This window comes from Lolium perenne, chromosome 6 (assembly GCF_019359855.2).
Source record: "Lolium perenne isolate Kyuss_39 chromosome 6, Kyuss_2.0, whole genome shotgun sequence".
Classification (NCBI taxonomy): Eukaryota; Viridiplantae; Streptophyta; class Magnoliopsida; order Poales; family Poaceae; genus Lolium; species Lolium perenne.
The window spans coordinates 270507769-270526975 of record NC_067249.2 but is presented as its reverse complement, the minus strand read 5'-3'; the positions used below and the strand labels follow the sequence as shown (position 1 = coordinate 270526975).

At 44.8% G+C, this 19207-nt stretch overlaps 2 protein-coding genes and 1 pseudogene across 2 annotated transcripts; 1 reads left to right on the top strand and 2 right to left on the bottom strand.

The window, feature by feature from the left end:
* Positions 1 to 1900: 1900 nt before the first annotated feature.
* On the bottom strand, positions 1901 to 8262 carry LOC127326728 (AAA-ATPase At3g28610-like; annotated as a pseudogene).
* Positions 8263 to 8816: 554 nt separating this feature from the next.
* On the bottom strand, positions 8817 to 13317 carry LOC127326800 (DEAD-box ATP-dependent RNA helicase 48). Its single transcript, XM_051353593.2, has 10 exons — positions 12190 to 13317; positions 11680 to 11786; positions 11405 to 11460; positions 11086 to 11310; positions 10788 to 10994; positions 10571 to 10657; positions 10037 to 10132; positions 9730 to 9945; positions 9374 to 9556; positions 8817 to 9260 (listed from the first exon to the last, which is right to left on the bottom strand). Exons 1-10 carry the CDS (start codon positions 13299 to 13301, stop codon positions 9030 to 9032), a joined length of 2520 nt encoding a protein of 839 aa, XP_051209553.1. The 5' UTR covers positions 13302 to 13317; the 3' UTR covers positions 8817 to 9029.
* Positions 13318 to 13540: 223 nt separating this feature from the next.
* LOC127326801 (uncharacterized) lies at positions 13541 to 16347 on the top strand. Its single transcript, XM_051353594.2, has 6 exons — positions 13541 to 13765; positions 14513 to 14672; positions 14982 to 15169; positions 15306 to 15429; positions 15636 to 15766; positions 15904 to 16347. Exons 1-6 carry the CDS (start codon positions 13541 to 13543, stop codon positions 16036 to 16038), a joined length of 963 nt encoding a protein of 320 aa, XP_051209554.1. The 3' UTR covers positions 16039 to 16347.
* Positions 16348 to 19207: the final 2860 nt, after the last annotated feature.

Genomic DNA, 19207 nt, shown 5'->3' with positions numbered 1-19207 from the left:
CTGCGAACGCGGCAGGAAAGGAACTCCACGAAGTTCTAATCAACCTGTGAAGACTGACGGGCATAGTTTTCATAATAAAAGCAACCTTTTGAAGAAATGATTTCAAAATATGCATTGACCTGCGATTTCCTGATCAATGGTCGTAGCTAGTGCATCAAACACCTTTTTACTCTTTTAGAACTTGCTGAGTACCCCTGTACTCACTTTCTTTCGACACCCTTGCTAGACTGTGATCCGGAAGTGGAGGCCATCAACGATGGAGCACCAGAAGGAAGTTACGAGCTGGTCTACGAAGAACCTGATCTTACCGGCAGAGTGGAAGGAGTAGACTATGGGATAGTCTACGGACCAGATGACACGGAGGTGGAGGAGTAGTGACATACCCTAGCATCATAGAGCCGAGCATCGTAGAACTTACCTAAATAAGTTGTTGAGCTCTCTTTATATTTGTTATGAGTTGTAATCGTACTTAAGTAGTATCTTAGGGTGTTCTCATATGACCTGTGAGAATACCAACTTGTTAAGACAATGTTTGTAATAATGTATGGAGTGTTATGACCTGCAATGTTTCTGTTGTACCACTCTGAGGGATATGGCAATTTGTGAAGAAGTCCCTTCACAAAGATCATATCAACGACTTGTATACTACAACATGCAGTGGTATGCTGGGTCACCGCACTCTAGCATGTTCTTTTAGCTAAATTGTAATGATAAGAGTTGGGCCCATGTATGAATAAAGTGCTACATTTTATAACTAATTTGTCTAGTACTATACACATTGGCTATAAGCTAGTTATAAATAAGGGAGCGTCTAGAGATCAGTCGCCTGAGACTTAATAAGTCTAAGTCGCTGACATCAGTAGCTTATTAAGTCGTGTACTACTTTAATTTTAGCGTCCAGTTTTGTGCGTTCGTATTTTTCACTAGAAAAAATAATTTGTGCAACCATTTAAGACCTAAGAAAAATATTAATAGCAATTTACGTGTAACTGGAAAAAACTAAGTTGCAACTCACATGTAAGTGTAAATTCTTAGTTGCGAGGCATGTGTAACTGAAAAAAATCTCAATTGCAACCCACATGTACGTGGAAATTGTTAGTTGCAACATATGCGTAACTGGAAATATCTCAATTGCAATGCTCATGCAATTGGAAAAAAATATCAGTTGCAACCCACATGTAAGTGGAAATTCTTAGTTACGACGCGGGCGTAACTGGAAAAATTCTCAGTTGTAATCCACATGTGTGTGGAAATTCTTAGTTGCAACATATGCGCAACTAGAAAAATCTCAGTTGCAACGCTCATGCAATTGGAAAAAACAAAATCAGTTACAACTCATATGTGTAACCGAAAAAACCTCAGTTGCAACTCACGTGCAACTGGAAATATGTCGTTTGCAACACACGCGCAACTGAAATGTGTGGTAAGCTGTTCCATGGGAGAGAGAGAAAGACACCTTATAGATAGGAACCGTCACCACGAACCCACTTCACAAAACCCGCAAAAAACAAGTCAGCCCGCTTACACGTCGGGGCAACAACAACACAAACACACACAAACAACACAAAAGTCAGAGCACGAATCTACAGGCACAAAATACGAATCTCCAAGCGCTCGACTTAAACTTATTAAATATATGGCGCCTAATTTCCAGTAAATCCGTATAAATAAGTGGGCAATGGCTTATATCCAACCCTTGACTTTACTAGTATTAAACTTGCTCTTATACATTTGGAGTCACGTAAATCAAAAAAATTAATGATAACGCTAAGATCAAGAAATAACTAACATATAAGCCCTATGAACCAGGACGGATGTAGTACTTCTCATTATCATCTCCAAATAATGTGGAGAGGTAATTAAGAGAAGCATCACTTTCTAACCTATGCATATAGCCCAGCTAGCACACCCTTCGCAAGGATCCGGCATCGCCGACCTGTATCGGCCCGCACGACGTATCCTTGACCTTGTCCTCCCTAGCGCCGTGGAGCATGACATCGAACACCTGCTCCCCGCTGCGCATTTGCATCGCCAGGCTGCCGAGCACAGACCCCGGCACCACCACCCCGGCGCCCCTCGCGACGACGGCCTTCTCCGTCGCCTTCCTTGGCCCGGCGCAGACCCGCTCCGTCAAGCCCACGCTGGACGCGAGCGCGACGCCACGGTAGGACACCTCCACGTACATGCCGAGCTTGGCGCACTCGGCCGCCCAGATCCCCGACGAGGCGACGCGGAGCGTGACGTTGAACTCCGGGTCGAGCGCGCGCACGAGGTCCGTCGCGGGGTCGAGGCCGGACACCGAGTCGATCGCGACGGAGTAGTGGCGCAGTCCCTCGGGGAGGGTCTCGTACATGTAGAAGCCGTAGACGACTATCAAGACGACGACCGCCGCCGCGCCGCACCAGGTCCAGCAGCGGCACGAGCACCAGCGCTTCCGCGCCTCCGCCGGCTGAAGCTGGACGGACGAACAGTGAACCCGTGTGACGCCCATCGTCGTCGTCGTCTCCGGCCGGCCGGTAGCCTGCGCGCGCGCCGCGCTAGCTAGATCGATATTGCTTGGAGCGGACGGCACGGTCTTACGCGCGCGCTCGTGGGTCTTCGGACTGATCCAATGAGGTCAAGGCCGGGTCAGATTTATATCGACCTTAATTATCTTCTGAGCAACCAACACAGATCGATCATCTGATCGAGTTGTGGTGTACCACGCTTTTCTCAACAAATTAGGGAACATGGATTTTATCTGTTTCGTGATGGTGGTGTACCCGTGTCACCTGATGCACATACTGTAAAAGCCCAACTTTCATCCTCACAAGTAATTAAGATAGTATCTAGTCTAGAGTTTTTTAACATGGGAAATAATTAACCGATAAAAGGTTTCACACATACTACCTCCGTTTTTATTTACCTCGCGTTTTGAATTTAGATTAATAATATCAGCATACATATATAATATCAAATGAATATAGTACAAAGATATACTTCATGACGCTAATACTACTCCGTATAAAATTTAAATTGCAAATAATGTTGATATTTTCTAAATACTTTTTTTAGATTTTGCAAACTTTGACTTTGACTAAACTCAAAGCGCAAAGTAATTGTGAATGGTGAAAGTATTAGGGCATGTGCAATGGTTGATAAGACCCGTCTTATCTTAATTATCACGTAATCTAGATATGATAATTAAACCTTATGTATAATACATTACTTTTTAATTTTAGCTTTGCTAGCTAGATATCCTACAAATACGGTGAGAGAAATTGTGCTAAGAAATTATCTCTTAATTAAGAGAAGACAAACCTTTTTTTAGCCTTCTCTTTACTCCACTGCAGCGTTTATCCAATGTGACACTGCTAAGATATCACCATTGTTACATTGTACATGCCCTTAGGCTATTAACACATAGAGTTGCATTAATTGTTACAACTAGCCGGGGAATAAAATCTTCCTTTTGCGAAAGAAAATGATACACCTCAATATATTTGGTAGCAAGAAAAGGACATATCCCACAATATTTGTTACCCTTGAATATATTGCCCGTCATTATGCCTTCCGCCGGATACAAGAGTAAGCAACATCTTCTTATCACATCTCCACAAAAGCCAACCATCTTCTCCCCATCATGCGCCTCCGCATGAAAAAGAACAGAGCCATCGCCTCCACCTTCTACTCCACCATAGGTCAGTTCCCCCTCCTTTGACCGGCCTTGTCGGCATAATGAGGAGTGGGCAACCCGATCTATGAATGAAGGTTTCAATAAAGTAGTGTTTTTCTATAAGATTAGGTTAAGATTTTAGGTAGTTGTCTTCTTTTGGTTACCATATCAATGGGGATGCCATCATCTACAATAATTGATCTTCGGCCCACTATTCGGCGACGAGATCTTGCTCCTGGCATCAATAATGGTGTTGGAAGATTAAAATTATCTATGTATGGTTCTTCGGATCTTATTTTGCTAGATCGATCTAGAATATCTTTTTGTGCTTGCCGCGAGGATTTTTGTTCTCGCAATATTTGTCCCGACTGCTACGTCCTCGACAATTGTGATTCATATTCTTAGGTTTGCGGTGACATTGACGAGGTTGTTCAATTGTTTTTTCCTGGCATACTGGTGTTGGTACTCTTGCTGATGGTGATTGGCTACTTGAATGGCTGCACGCGCGCATGTAGCCTTGACATTGCGGCTCAAATTAAAATTATGAGAGAAATTCCGTTAGTATTTTCAGGTCTATGGTTTGGTATATATCTTCGAATGCCTCCAGAAAAATACAATATTGTGTCATGGAAGAAGAAGAAAGAGCTTAAAGACCATAAAGATTTGTTGGTTTCTTTTGGATTTTATTTTGAAATATTTGAAGTCAGCTCGTATCTCATTTACCATGTACTATTTTTTATTATAAATATATATGGTATTGATTCTGAAAAAAACCCAACCATCTTCTCGTTGTAGTGAAGAGATATTTTCTCTCGTTTAGACAGAAAGCTCGAGCAAAGCCCGACTTCAAATTAATAAAACCCCATAGGCCAACACAAGATTCACACAACAAAATTGCACAAAGGTACCCAACAACACAACAAGACAACACGAAGCCTAGACATACACACTTAAAGGTTCAAAACAGGAACCAAAGACACATCACTAGCTAGATGGAATTCGTGAAGGCGACTCAAGTAGGTACACGAACTTCCATGTTGCCTCTCATCGCAGCATCGAGCGCTCGAATCTTCTCAACCGCCTTTTGGATAGCATATCGGTCCTTCCGTCTAGCCAATGCTTCCACACCGGTAGATACATAGACAATTTGTACAGGCTATCAGCCGGTTGTGTTGGAAAAATCCCCTTAATCGTAAACTTATTCCTAAGATTTCACAGTCCAGCAAAGGGCCACACGTACAGTAGATCCCTAGAAGGCGCATCGTTTAACCAGCCTGGTCCTGAAGGAGCCTAAACACATCAGCGAACCAAGAAGGATTCCAGGAGTAAACCAACATTTTCTTAACTACGCTTCAAAAGAATTTAGCCAAGCCAAAGGAGAAAACAAAATGTGGTTTGTGTCCTCATTCTCTCCACAGAGGGCACATCTACATGTGGTGTGGCCTCGATGCTGCCTGATCCGGATCCGTAGAGGGATCGCCAACTTCCAGATAGCGCTAAAGAATTTGGAAGGTGTGTCCTCGCAAAACTTACGATATAGAGAGAACACCGATAACCAAGTGTTTAGCCCCCATGCTGACCACCTGTTTGAACTTCTGGAGCGGGTTCCAGAACGAACATGGCCTATGGGAGTTGACCCACATATCCTTAGCTCTAAGATATTCCCCTGGATGATATTTGGCCACAAGCCATGCTCGCGCCTGTACAGTCTCCAGAGCTATTTTGCTGTAAGACAGATGTTCATAAGCCTCGTATCGAGGATACCTAGACCCCCTAAGGCCTTAGGTAGATAGATTTGCACATGGCACCTAACCCAATGATGCCATTGTGAGAAGTTTGATGTCCTCTGATTCCATTTTCCCCCAGTTTTAATCTTTTGAGTTGCCAGCTAGGCTTGTCATGCGATAGCAGCTATTGGACTAAATTGATGGTAAATAGCAATATCCGGGCTATTAGCGGTTATTTTCATTTTAGCCTAGCCGTAGCCGCATGCCTCGTAAAAGGCTATAACCGAGCTATAGTGGGCTATTGTAAAGAGAGGTTCCAATCTTGCCGCTGCTTCTAATTACCTCCTGTGCACACGAGCACATCGCACCTTCAGCTTCTGGATTTTATGGCAAAAGAGACCACACTGCCCAATTTATTGACAAAAAGGACCACCTGTGAGTGCAATTGACAAAAACGACCACCTTCTCAGTGACGGCAGCGCCCCCAGGCGACACGTGGCACATGCCGCTGCAGGCTGTGGCGGCAGGAGCTTGCCGTCCCGTGTCGTGGCGGCACATTAGGCGTCGAGCAGCGCCGTCCGTCCCCATCAGCAGTGGCGGGTCATGCCGCCAGAGGCAACAGCGGCGGGGTGACGTGGAGGATGCCTCCACTGAGTGCGGCTGCAGACCCCGCCCCTTGCCAAATTTTTTGCATGCTAGCTAACCATGTCATTAGGCCATACTCCATATCTATGTACGTTGCATGCATGGATTTCACGGCACCGCAGCATAATTAGCATATAATAATGATATTTTGTAGATAGCACATGAAATATATTTCATTATCTATCTAATAATATTAATTTTGTATTTTGCAAGTTAATGATTTTTGATAAAAACTTGGTCAAACTTAACATAGTTTGATTTTCTAAAAAATATAGACCTTAAGTCTTGGGATGGAGGTAATAGTATATAGGAGTTCGGCAAAAAATGCTTTAAATCATAAGAATATTAATTTTCAATTAGTTATTATCATCAGACCTAGAAGAAGAAGAAGAAGAAGAAGAAGAAGAAGAAGAAGAAGAAGAAGAATCGGAACGTCCAGAGCTCAAACTGCTAGCTCTTCCGTTGTCCCGGCTTTCCAAGATGGCATCAACGTTATCCTTCTTGGCTCTTTTCAATGGAGCACCCTCCTTCTCCTCCTCTCCCTCTGTCTTATCATACGTGTTCTCATAATCATCGGACGTTTTGTTTTTTCTGATCTTCTTCCTCAGCTCGTCGATTAGACGGCTGATACAAGATTCCACGTCACCGGTGTTGCGCTTGGACGCCATCAAACACTCAGCGACGTCCGCCGGGGTCATCAGCACCGTCTGTAGCAGCACCTTGATGGCGTCGAACAGCGGGTGCGCGTCCACACCGAGGTAATTCTTGGCCAGCGTCTTGAACGCCTCGAACTCACAGTAGGACATTTCCACGTGCATGTCCATCCTCCCTCGTCGGATCAGCGCAGCGTCGAGCTTGTCCAGGTGGTTGGTCGTGAACACGATTATCCGCTCCCCGCTGTGCGCTGACCATAGCCCGTCGATGAAGTTAAGAAGTCCAGACAAGGTCAATATGCTGTCGTCCCACTTGCGCTTCTTATTATCAGTCATTGGTGTTGGCAAGGTCATCGCGCGGCTGCCAGTCAAATCAAGGGAGCAATCGATGTCCTCTATGACAATGATCGACTTGCCCGTCGTCTCGATGAAAAGTTTGCGCAGGTCGTTGTTGTCGGCCAGCGTGGTCAGTTCGATGTCGTAGATATCATAGTTGAGGTAGTTGGCCATGGCGGCGATCATTGTGGACTTGCCTGTGCCTGGCGGGCCGTATAGGAGGTAGCCACGCTTCCATGCCTTGCCGATGCGATGGTAGTAGTCCTTGCTGCTGCGGAAGTCATCGAGGTCGTCGATGATCTTCTGCTTCTTGGTAGGGTTCATGGCCAGCGTGTCGAACGTGGTTGGATGGTCGAAGTCAATGTAGCTCCACACATCTTTCCGGCTAGTACTGTAAAATTAAGGCAGGGAATGATCATCCGGCGGGCAGCACTAAATAATAACTTGAAGTAAAATTTGCGGCAAGAAGAAACAAAAGGTATCGTATTTGTTTCTTCTGTATAGCTTAAGAAACGTGCTTTGTATTTTATTTTTGAAAAGAAGAAATAAATCTGAGTGCTTGTAATTCAGTTTAACTTTATCTGTATGCCTGAAATCAATTAGTCATCACAATTAAAACTGTATAGCAGCAATCAATTAATATGTATATGCTTGCAAATCAACTGATCATCACAAAGATATATAAAATATAGTGCATCAGATTAAGCGCGTACGTACGAGTAGGTGATATGCTTCTTGTTGGTGTAGAGCCTGCGGCGTCGGTTGCCAGACATGGCATCGCGGCCGCTCCGGCGTACATGCGGAAGGTACTCGTCGACGACGAGCTTCCGGTGCCGCTCGTGGAATGTCAGCCGGCAGCACCTCTGGCCATTATTTCCTTCCGGCGTACATGCGGAAGGTACTCGTCGGCCACCTCCTCCCCGTCCCGCAGGCTGATCACGAAGCCACTGCCGTCGGCGGCGCCCTCGGCACAGAGCTGGCGCGCCTCGCGCGAGCAGGCCGTGCTCAGGTAGGCCTTCACCTCCTCGAACGCGTCGTTCGACTTGATCTTGTCCGTCAAGTCGTTGCGCATGCTCGCAATGTCTAGGGTGATGAACGGGTCGAGGAACGGGAGGAGTCGCCGCACAGGCCGCCGAACATGCTGGTTGAAGTAGGTCCTCACCGCCCCGATGGGCAGGCAGGCCGCGACCAGCGGCGTCAGGTAGAGCCACGCCGACGAACGGAGGTGGCCAAGAAGCACCACCATTATATTGATTTCGTCGGATCGATCAATACCTAAGTAGGTACGTCGTTCGATATGTACGTCTCTGCAGACGGTTTGGCCCAGTATCGATCGGGTTATGTACGTAATGGGCAGAGACATGAATGAATACGCGCGCCGGCCGCTGGAGGTGGACAAGATCAAGCCACATGCCTTTTTTTATTTTATTTTTAGGAATCGTCTACGGCGGGCCAAAAAGAAAATAAAAAAATTTCCTCAAAAAAAGAAAGATGAAAATGAAACACGGGTTGAGCTTGTTTTTACATTTTGTTTGAATTTGTACAAAGTTAAATTTTACCAAGTTTGATTAATAGTATCAACATACATAATGTCAAATGAATATAGTACAAAAATATACTTCATGACGCTAATACTATAAAATTTAAATTGCAAAATGCTGATATTTTCTAAATACTTTTTTAGATTTTGCAAAGTTTGACTTCGATTAAACCCAAAGCGCAAAGTAATTGTGAATGGTGAGAGTATTAGGGCATGTGCAATGGTTCGTAAGAGATCTTAATTGTCACGTAATCAAGATATGATAATAAAACCTTATGTGTAATGCCTTACTTTTTAGTTTTATCTTCTCCCAAACGCTCCTTTACTACATATGAGTTTGAATCAGTGGTTTTCTATCTGCACCGTACAACACACCCGCAGGAAGTTACAGAGCTTCCAAGCAGAGCCTTATGTACAAGTGAAACGAAAAGCGGGACATGGAAAAATGTACTACCAGTACTAGCTTCCTTATTTCATTTCCTGATCCGGATCCCCGGTACATCTTTCAACCCCATCTTCATGGCGGTTTTCCTGTACAACGACGGAGGCTTCTCCATGCCTATAGACACGCAGAACCTACTTGCCAGGTCGGCGAGCATGGCTTTGTCTCTTCCTACATCAGCTATTGAATTATAGTACCCGAGCCAGGCGTGATAGGCGGCTTCCTTGATGCTCATGTCAACAATCTTAATCGACTCATCCACCTACATTACATTGCAATAAGAAAGTGTGTGTATGTTCAGGAGATGATTCCGATGAGCGTTTATGTGCATAACACCGAAAGAGAGGAATGTGTACTAGTAAAGCCAAGACAAACCTTCTGTTTCATCTCCGGATCAATATGTGGCACAGGCCCCTTCTCTATCGGAAGATCCTGTACCTCCTTCAAGAAATACTCTTCCCACGGCGCGATCAACAGGACTCCTTTCCCGGATTTACCTTCCCTTCCGGTCCTTCCAAGACGGTGAATATAGTGCTCTCTGCCAGGAGGAACACCGACCTAATCCAGTCATGATGTGCAGCAGTTAGAGAAGCAACCATGTTAAGAAAAGACAACCATGCAAAGTAATGACATTCAAGAGATAGCTGGCAATCCCGTGTTGCTCTATCGTAGGCAGATAAAAGGTTCTGTTTGGAACTTTTCTCCATGATGAAAAGGAAAAGAAATCCTACCTGCAGCACTAGGGTCACATCTGGATAGTTCACTCCACGTGTTGAAACGTCTGATGTTACCAGAATCAGGCGATTGGAATCGCGGAACTCTTCGGATATGCGTGTTCTGTAAAGCTGAGGCTTCCTTGAATGTATTTCTCTGACATTCAGCTTCAAATCTCGAAGCATTATGTACATAAATTCAGTCATCATGGCTGTTGTGCAGAAGACAATCACCTGCATGCAACGACCTTGGTAATTTAACACATTGCAAAACTTACAGCAATTATACTGCTTGATTCAGAGAGAGGGGCGGAGGAGGAAGGACCTTATAGTTCACTTCCTGATCAATATGCTCTCGAAGAAGGCGATGGACCATATGAAAGTGCAGTTCATGTGGTACCACGAGATATTGCTGCTGCACCTAAGCTCAAGAACCAAGGAATCAATAAGCTACAGGAGAAAAAATCATAACAGGGAAGAGGGGAAAAACACAGCAAACAAGGTATTGTAATATTTTACTTTCAGACGAAATTTGGTTAGAAGTAATGCTCATCTACCATACAAAATGTAGAAATGATGACATAATGACATGGTACATAATGTTGATGTGAATGTCAGCATCTACATGTAAAATGTTTTACAGTCACTGAGTCACCATTATACTTGCATGACAAACATACATTGATAACTTAATTATGTATGAAACTCTAAATGGTCAAATGATGCAATAGAACATCATGGCATTAGTACATCTTGCAGGAGCCAGAACGAAGTGAGTACTTTGTATAGCTACTAATGGAAGATAACTACATTTGATATTAGTACCAACTACCAAGTGAGTACGTGTAGAAATACACACCTTAGTAGGAGTTTCAACAGCTCCCAGGCCCACTGTATCAACAAAGACATGATCCTTATTTAAAACTAGCTGTGAAACCCTTCGAACCTGCCATCAAAAAATGACAAGCATTATTCCTATTTTCAGACCTGTGGTTATCCACAAATTATAGGAGTAGTAAGATATACATTACGATACAAGAAAGTATTCATGCCATAGATCATGCTGAATACATTACCTCTTTTGGGACAGTAGCTGAAAACAGTAATGTCTGTCTTTGGCGTGGCAAGCTATCAGCAATCTTCTCTATGTCTTTGCGAAAACCCAAATCTAGCAAATGATCAGCTTCATCCAACACGAGCAACTTTAGTCCCATCAAGCGGACAGAAAACGAAGATCTGTTTTCAATGTGATCCAGCAGCCTACCAGGTGTTGCTACTAAAATCTGAAAAGGGAAAACACCACAATGTATATAGGTCAACCCAAGAGTTAGCAGTTTCACCTTGGTCTTCCGCAGCTCAGTAAATGCTACAAACCTGGCATGGATCAGACTCTAACCGCCTCTGATCAAGCTTGAATCTAGTTCCGCCAATAAGAGACTGAACACCCACTCCATGATGGTGCTTCAACAAAACATTTGCTTCAGCTGTAACCTGGACAGCAAGCTCTCTTGTAGGGCAAAGAACAAGGGCATATACTGGAGACACTCGGTGGTTTGTGTTGCTCTTCATAGCATTCAAGACTGATTCAATTGCAGGAAGCTGTTTATCAACTCATTGCTTTAATAAATTGCTTGAAGGACAAGGAAACTGAAAGGAACTACATGTCAGAGTAACTTCTTGGAATGAACATTACCAGAAAAGCTACACTTTTGCCGGTTCCAGTTTTGGCCTTGACAAGAACATCTTTACCTGCGTGTATACAGTGATGAGTGACCAATCTCCTGATTGTCGCATGGTTTCATGATAATATGTTCAGATAGTTCACGCACAGCTAAAATGATACCACTGGAGTAAAATGCTAAATATGAACTACTGAAATCAAGTAGAGCATTTCATTATACTAACCAGCAAAAGGTAGGATTATTTCATGAAGTTCGTCTTTAAAGAAAGTGAAATAAGATATACTACCTTCAAGACAAACTGGAAGAGCTGCTTCCTGCACAACAGTTGTCTGTACGTATCCAGCATCAGTGAGCGCTTTTACAGTAAGTGGGGAGATGCCAAACTCATCGAATCTGAAGAATGAAGATAAAACAAAAATATCAGTTGAGATACCACAACTCATCAAATCTAAGGAAAAGAAACAACATGAATTATTGATATGATACTCAATTTCAGTATGGGACAGAGTGTGCTTTGAAGAAGTTAATCACTGACCATTCGTTAATCTTGAGTTAATATGTCCATTTTTCGTATAATGGCTAGACCGGTGCTTACGTAATAAAAAGGAGCTTCAAACAGGCTAAATTTGGCGATCATATATATACCAAGAGCCACACATTTCAGGACTTGCTAGTTAAGTTAGCCTTATACATTCATTAGACAGCTATACGGACACGATTCCTTACAAAGTTAGTAGGACACACACAACAAATGAGGCAATTGGCAATGAGGAAATAAATAACATTAGAGAATAACCTCTTGTTGGTAAACAAAGATTCACCCCTCGACTCATAACGCCTCCTCTCAGCGCCGAGCACCTCCCTATTCCTGATCTCCTCTCGCAGCTCCTGGATCCTACCGGCGATATCGTTGCTCTCTTCCTCGTACGTCTTGAGCTGCACCCTCCTCTCCTTCTTCATGTCGCAGTTCCTCAGAGCCGCACTGCTCCATTTCCTCCTGATGGCGCTCCCCTCCCCCTCTGGCTCATCGTCTTCCGACTCCTCCTCCTCCCTCGAATCAACGAACTTCCTCAGCCTCAGATCCCTCTTGGCGGCCGGGGCACCCTCCTGATCCTCGTCCGACGAGTCCCGCCCCCATCTCTGCCCAAACCGCCGCGCAGCGACCGCGTACATCCTCTCCTGATTGAGCAGCGCTAGGGGTGTGCCCTTTGTTCCGTTCCCAACCTCGGCAAGCTGTGTCGCACCCGGTGGCATGAGCGCGCCGGTTGATCGTCGATGGGGCTGGCAAGGAGGAGGAGCCGCCGAGTAGCATCGGTTTGGGCTGAAGAAGCCGAGAGACGCATCCTTTCTTTGTAATCCTGTGGCAGAGCGAGAACCCCACTGCCACCACCAGGGAGCCACTGTTCCGTACTCCCTCCTCTGGCCGAAGCCTCTCTTGGGATTGACCGGGGGCAGATGTGGCTCGTTCCCAGCGCTTGGCTCCTCGGAATCCAGCTCCTCCCAGTGCTTCCAATCCCCTCCTCCTCTCCGAGGCGGCTTCTCCTGGTCCCAGTCGACCAAGCGGACACCGGACGGCAGGCTCCTCGCCGGCGGCTGCTGCTGCTGCTGCGGGAGTGGGAGCGGAGGCCTGGCGCGACGGAGCGGCCCGTCGTCGTCGTTCCAGAGGTCCTCGGCTCCGGGGCGGAGGAATCGGTCGGCGAGGGCCCGGATGTGGGCGCGCGAGGAGGTGGGCCCGCGGTCGGGGGCGGGGAGGTGGGATGCGCGGATCTCGGAGCGGAGGCGGGCGAGGTAGAGCTGCTTCTCGTGGCGCAGCAGGCCCCGCTCCTTGTGGCGCGCCAGCTTCTCGTGCATCCGCTTGTGCTGCCACTTGGACAGCCCGCCCGGGAACGTCCGCGGGCCTCCCCCCATCTCGCTCCGGCGGGGACCGGCGGCGCGACGGCGAGCGGCGGCGGCGGGCGGCGAGGGTTTAGGTGGTCGCTGCTCGCGGAAGGTTTAGTGATGTAGACTAGCCAAGGTGTCGCTACTCCGTGGTTTACGCCTCCGCACTGAGATAGCGGAATCTACCACGAGGCGCGGGCTAGAGTCAGTCAACTGGTACTGACAGGTGGGACCCACCCCACGCCTGCTCACCAACTGTGATCGGAGCGATGGCGGGCGAGAGGAAGAGGGTGCTGGTGGTGGGGGGAAGCGGCTACCTCGGCCAGCACCTCCTCGCCGCGCTCGCCTCCGCCGGCGACGTCGACGTGGCCTTCACCCACCACCGGGATGCCGCGCCGTTGCAGCTCCTCGAAGCGCTCCCGGGCGTCCGTGCCTTCCGCGTCGACCTCCGCTCCGGCGACGGGCTCGAGGCCGTCTCCGCGTCCTTCGGCCAGGTAACGCTCCTCCCAGTTTCGTCCATCTGTCTGTCTGCGTATGGCATTTCGTCGAACCCAACACCCCTGCGTTTGCAACAGAACACATTGTGCCATGATGCACACCACCTAGTGAACTAGGCGTTGGACGTGTCTGTAGAAACGTCTCCTTCTAGCTCCCAAATGGCCGACTCTTCTTGTTCTGTGCTTTGCTTGTCTACTGAAATTCAGCCTAGCACTTTTAGAGGGTTATCAACCCAGATGATCCATGGCTAGGGTTCTCTCGTGCCTCTGGTTCAGTGTTGCAAATCACATAAACAAGATTGTCCATTCACTCATGCAGGCCAACTAGGTAATGGATATCTCTGTAGCAATGCTGACTTTAGGCTCCAAATAGTTGACTTTTATTTAGCTGAAAGAAGAGTATTAACTGCAATGAATGGTTCTAAAATACTCCACCTGAATTTTGGGTCAGTAAACTGTGCATTCAGAATGCGATGGCTTCTTGCTACGCCAGCTAACAGTACCATCAGGGCATAATATCTGAAGATTATGTGTGCGCTTGCATAATTTTTCTTAATTTGTTTCCTACTTAAATGCATAGAGGTACCGTAAAATGCTCCATCAATTTAGGACTCTCAGGAAGGACTGGCGTAAGACTTAATTGTTTCAGTAAACATTGTTTATTGCTGATCTCTTGCTCTATCTTACACGAGTTCGCAACTCCATTATTGTCTAACTGACAACGTCGACATTCCTCGTGTCCAGCCACATGTAATCGTGAACTGTGCTGCGATCTCAGTTCCCCGGGCATGCGAAACGGACCCAGCTGCTGCTATGGCTACTAATGTACCTTCTTCACTCGTCAATTGGTCACTAAGCTTTGGCAACGACAAGTCTCTTTTGATTCATCTCTCAACAGATCAAGGTAGAGCACTGTTGTCATTGGCGTGATGAATTCATACCATCATATTAAATGTTCATTCTTTACTTGGATTTACAAGTGAGCATGCATCCACTTATATTCATATTTGTTCGCAATTAGGGGGACATATTGACCTACTTTAACTTCTACTTTATCGTCTTAGTGAGCTTAAGCCAAGACAAAATGTGGAGCTTAACATAGTTATACCCTTGCTTGCTTCCTGATTTCTAGTATATATATGTATGTTGTTTTGTTCTGTGATGCCATCTTTTGTGCCAACTCCAATTCAAACCTAGAACTCCTATGCTGCAGTTTATGAGGGGGTGAAATCCTTCTACAAGGAGGAGGATGAGACGCTACCAGTGAACATGTATGGAAAATCAAAAGTTGCTGCAGAGAAATTCATTACAGAGAAATGCTCAAACTATGCGATCTTAAGAAGCAGCATTATTTATGGGCCACAAACAATCTCTCCTGTGGATAAGTCTCTCCCTATTCAGGTAATTAACAGATTGCCCCAAAGCAGGTCAGATTCTTAACGTTGTTTCTAAGTTTAGAATAAAATAAAATTTTCTGACTGCATAACAGTTGCAGAATGTAGTGTCTAATTGCAAAGTGCATTCTCTTTGGATGCAGTGGATGAATGATGTCCTTTCACAAGGCCAAGAAGTTAATTTCTTTAATGATGAGTACCGCTGCCCAGTTTATGTAAAAGATATGGTGGATGTGATTTTGTCATTAGCAAAAAGTTGGTTATCAGGTAAGCTGAATACAAAGTGATTTATGGAGTTCGGTCATTAGAAAGTGCTCCTTTTATATATGGTATAATGGTACGCAAATTATAATCAGCTCTTTGTAAACACACTCCACTTTTTGTTTAATAACTTTAATATTTTCTCTCCATCTTAATCAGCTCTCTTATTTGTTCATTTATCAGTTGCATTGACACTAAAGCACATTGTGCAGATGGCAAAAAAATTCAGGTCCTTCTGAATATTGGTGGACCAGATAGGGTTTCAAGACTGCAGATGGCTGAGTCTGTTGCTAATGTTCGTGGATATAGCCACTCTACAATCAAATCTGTTCCTGCATCATCGGTATGAACCCTTGCTCTCTCCTACTGTTCATATGGACTGTTCTCAAAGTTCATAACGCGATGGGTTCATTTCAAGAATTTTATATTGATATAGCCCTTTACCATTGACTGATGGCCCCCTCATTTATTATTATCCAGGTTAATCGTGGTGTAGCTTCTCCGCCCGACATATCTATGGATATCACCAAGCTAACTCAGATGCTTGGTATCCAGCCAATTACATTTCATGATGGAGTCCGAGCTACACTTGACGCAGAAGCCAGTACATTATAGTACTGTATGAATTGTTTGTTCAATTTACTAAAAGAATCAATTGAATCAAAATATTGAAGTGTGACACAAACAACCTGCTTTTTTTTACCTGACAAAGGGCCCGTCTTATTTTGCCGAAATTGTAGTTTTGTGAAACTTGTAACTTTGTTATCATTTGGTTTTAGCGTTTATATGTACCATTCCAATAAAATGGCATTCATGTATGTTTTTCAGAAGTTTGTAATTCTTGTTGTACCACATATACTGTGACCATATATCACTAAGGAAGAATTTTTACTCGTAAAAGTATATCTGAAAATTTAAGCAAGATATCTTATTGTTCATGTATGCTCGCTGGAACTTGCCATGTTCTCTTTGAGTAGTACTTTACAGACTCTCACCGAGTTATCATATTTGCAGCTATCAGTACCTAAATAATACTATCCATCAGAAGGTGCAGGTCCTTGATGTGCAAGTCTCTTAACTTACCTTACCTGTATGACATACATGGGCCCAAGCAGACACTGGATTGTGATTCACGCCCATGAGAGGAGACCGTGAAGTAATACCCTTATGGCAAAAGCAACATGATTTGACTCAAGCCCTTGTCTTGTACCCTAGTGGCGAAGCTAAATACTGCTACTTGTCTGGTGCTAATGAAAGCTTTGGAAGTCATACTCATGATATTGGGCATCACAACTTTAGGCTTGCCCTGGTACTTAGTTTTGTAGCATCAGTGGTATAACTAGCATTTTTTTTTTTTTTGCGTAAAAGTGGTATAACTAGCATGTGTTGCTGTTGACCACACTGCAGGAAAACAAGCGGCAGGGATCCCACCACCACGGTAACAATCATACAAGTGAAGGTGTACATTCTTTTGCTTTACAATTATGCTTACTCATGCAGAAATGATGTTTATCATTTATACAGTAATGCTTGTTCATGCAGTAATGCTGTTTATCATTCATACAGTAATGCTGTTTATCATTCACAATTCTAAACCCTCCCATGCAGTAGTGCTATTTATCATTCATACGAGTGGAACGTCTACATTCTTATGCTTTACAACTATGCTTGCTCATATCAGAGGATAGATTAGCCTGGTACAAGTACAACTGTGCTTGCACACACCCTGTCACTGTAGCAATCTGTATCAGGCAGCTCATGGGCATTTATTGGCCACACCCAAAGCATCACTGGATGTAGGTAAGCATCATGCACATTAATTCAGTCCATGTTTTGTACAATTCCATTCATTTCTCCAGCTAAACTTGCAATTACTCTTCAACAGTGAACTGGTTGCTCGATATAAATTGCTTAAAAACCTGCTTGAGATGAGAGGGCAGTGTTAATGAACCATGGCAGTCACACTCACTGGTGCAAACATGCATCACTTAAAAATTTAACATGTCTACTGTAAAAAAACAATTTATCATGTCAAATGAAAAGTGTATTCAGTACTGCTGCCAAGGTGCCTTTTCTTATTACCAGATCTACTGAACCACAGTTAGTTGTCAAAGGCACCAACTTGGCAAGAAATACGCGTATTTTTGCAAGGAAATTGGCCACCTAAACCTGTTCATTACTACTAGTATTTTAGTGCTGTTGGATTCTTCCTAACTTGAAGACTGTGCTTTACATTATTTATCTATTCATTCGAGGAAAGACTGTGCTTTACTACATTGACATTTCTGTTTCCTTCCAGTCTTCTATTTAGATTACTGGGCTGGGCACCTGTTTGTGTCTGGATTCCCACCATGATGTGGGGTCTATGCTGCTGAGAATCTACTGAGGACTGTTAATTAAGCTTGAGCTACCTACCAGGCTCTGAAAGTCCAATAGTAGGAGACATCTCCTGCTTTCACCCTATAGATAGATAACTTGTGTCTATAACCAAAGGCATGGGGTTCATGTACAAGGGGCCATTGGTTGCTTGCCTGAGCAGGCTAACATACATAATGGCATGTAGGACTTCTTGCCACAAACAACCAAGGTTGTAAATAACCTCTTCCCAGCCTAGGCATTTTTTATGCGCCATAAGTTTCATGAATCTTTCTATATATTTGTAGGCCTTTGGGACTAAAGTACACTAGTTTCTTGACAAAAGTCTGTCAACTGCTGCTCCTTTTAGATCACCAAGTCCATAGTTCAGACCTGAGAATGGACACCTGGAAAATTAATATATCTGGTCAAATAGGATGGCACTGTGTGTTAGCCATGCTTGGTAGGCCCTATGTCCAGCTCTGGTCTCCATATGCAGAAACTTCAGGAAACAAGGATTATGTTAAGGAAAATCAGCGGGCCCTACATGCCAAACTTTTAGTGAAACTAACACATTATCATGTAGTCAGAGTAACCGGACCATCAGGATAGAGGATCATGCATGCAGTCTATTTCTTGTTACTACTGTCTCCTCTTCACCCCAGCTAAACTATCCATATTAATAGCCTCCACCCTCCTTGCCCTCCCATCTCTCTCTCTCTCTCTCTCTCTCTCTCTCTCTCATGCCATGAGGATCAGGCTCTTCCAGCACTTGATGCCCTGCATACTCCTCCTGCTCCTCGCCATGTCACACTTGCCAAGCTCAAGCCATGGCTTGAGAACGCTCAGGGAAGAAGAAGCAGGCGGTGAGCTCAGAAGTCGTGGGCTTGCCCCAGCCGCATCCCCTCCTCTGCCCTCTCAAGAAGTAGGCGTCGATGAAGACACCGGCATGGTCGATGCTGGGAAGTATGCTGTTTCAAGAAGAGTGGTGCCTCAAGGGCCCAACCCTCTGCACAACTGATGAGGCCCGATCGATGCAGGCTCATGATCGTCATCAGCGTTCGGTCTCTTCAGTAAGGTTGATGGTGCTGACCATGGTCATCAGATACTCGTATACCTTTTTTGTCTCTAATCTTTTTAGCTAGAAATATGATAGTAATACAGACAGACCATGATGGCTGTTTATGAATACAGCGGGATGCATGTTCCGCTGCATGATTAACTAGCCAGCCCTTGTGTATACGCAGTGATTGATTTGGCAAAGCTGTGACTGTAGCTTGAGCATTTACTACATATCTTTGTATCATATTTACATAGGTTCTAAAAATGCCGAAATGTTATTTGTTTATATTTGTCTTCCCCCCTGAAGTGCTTAAGGTGTATCGGTTTTAGGTTGTCCTGCCATATCTTGTGGTTGTTGAATAGTATT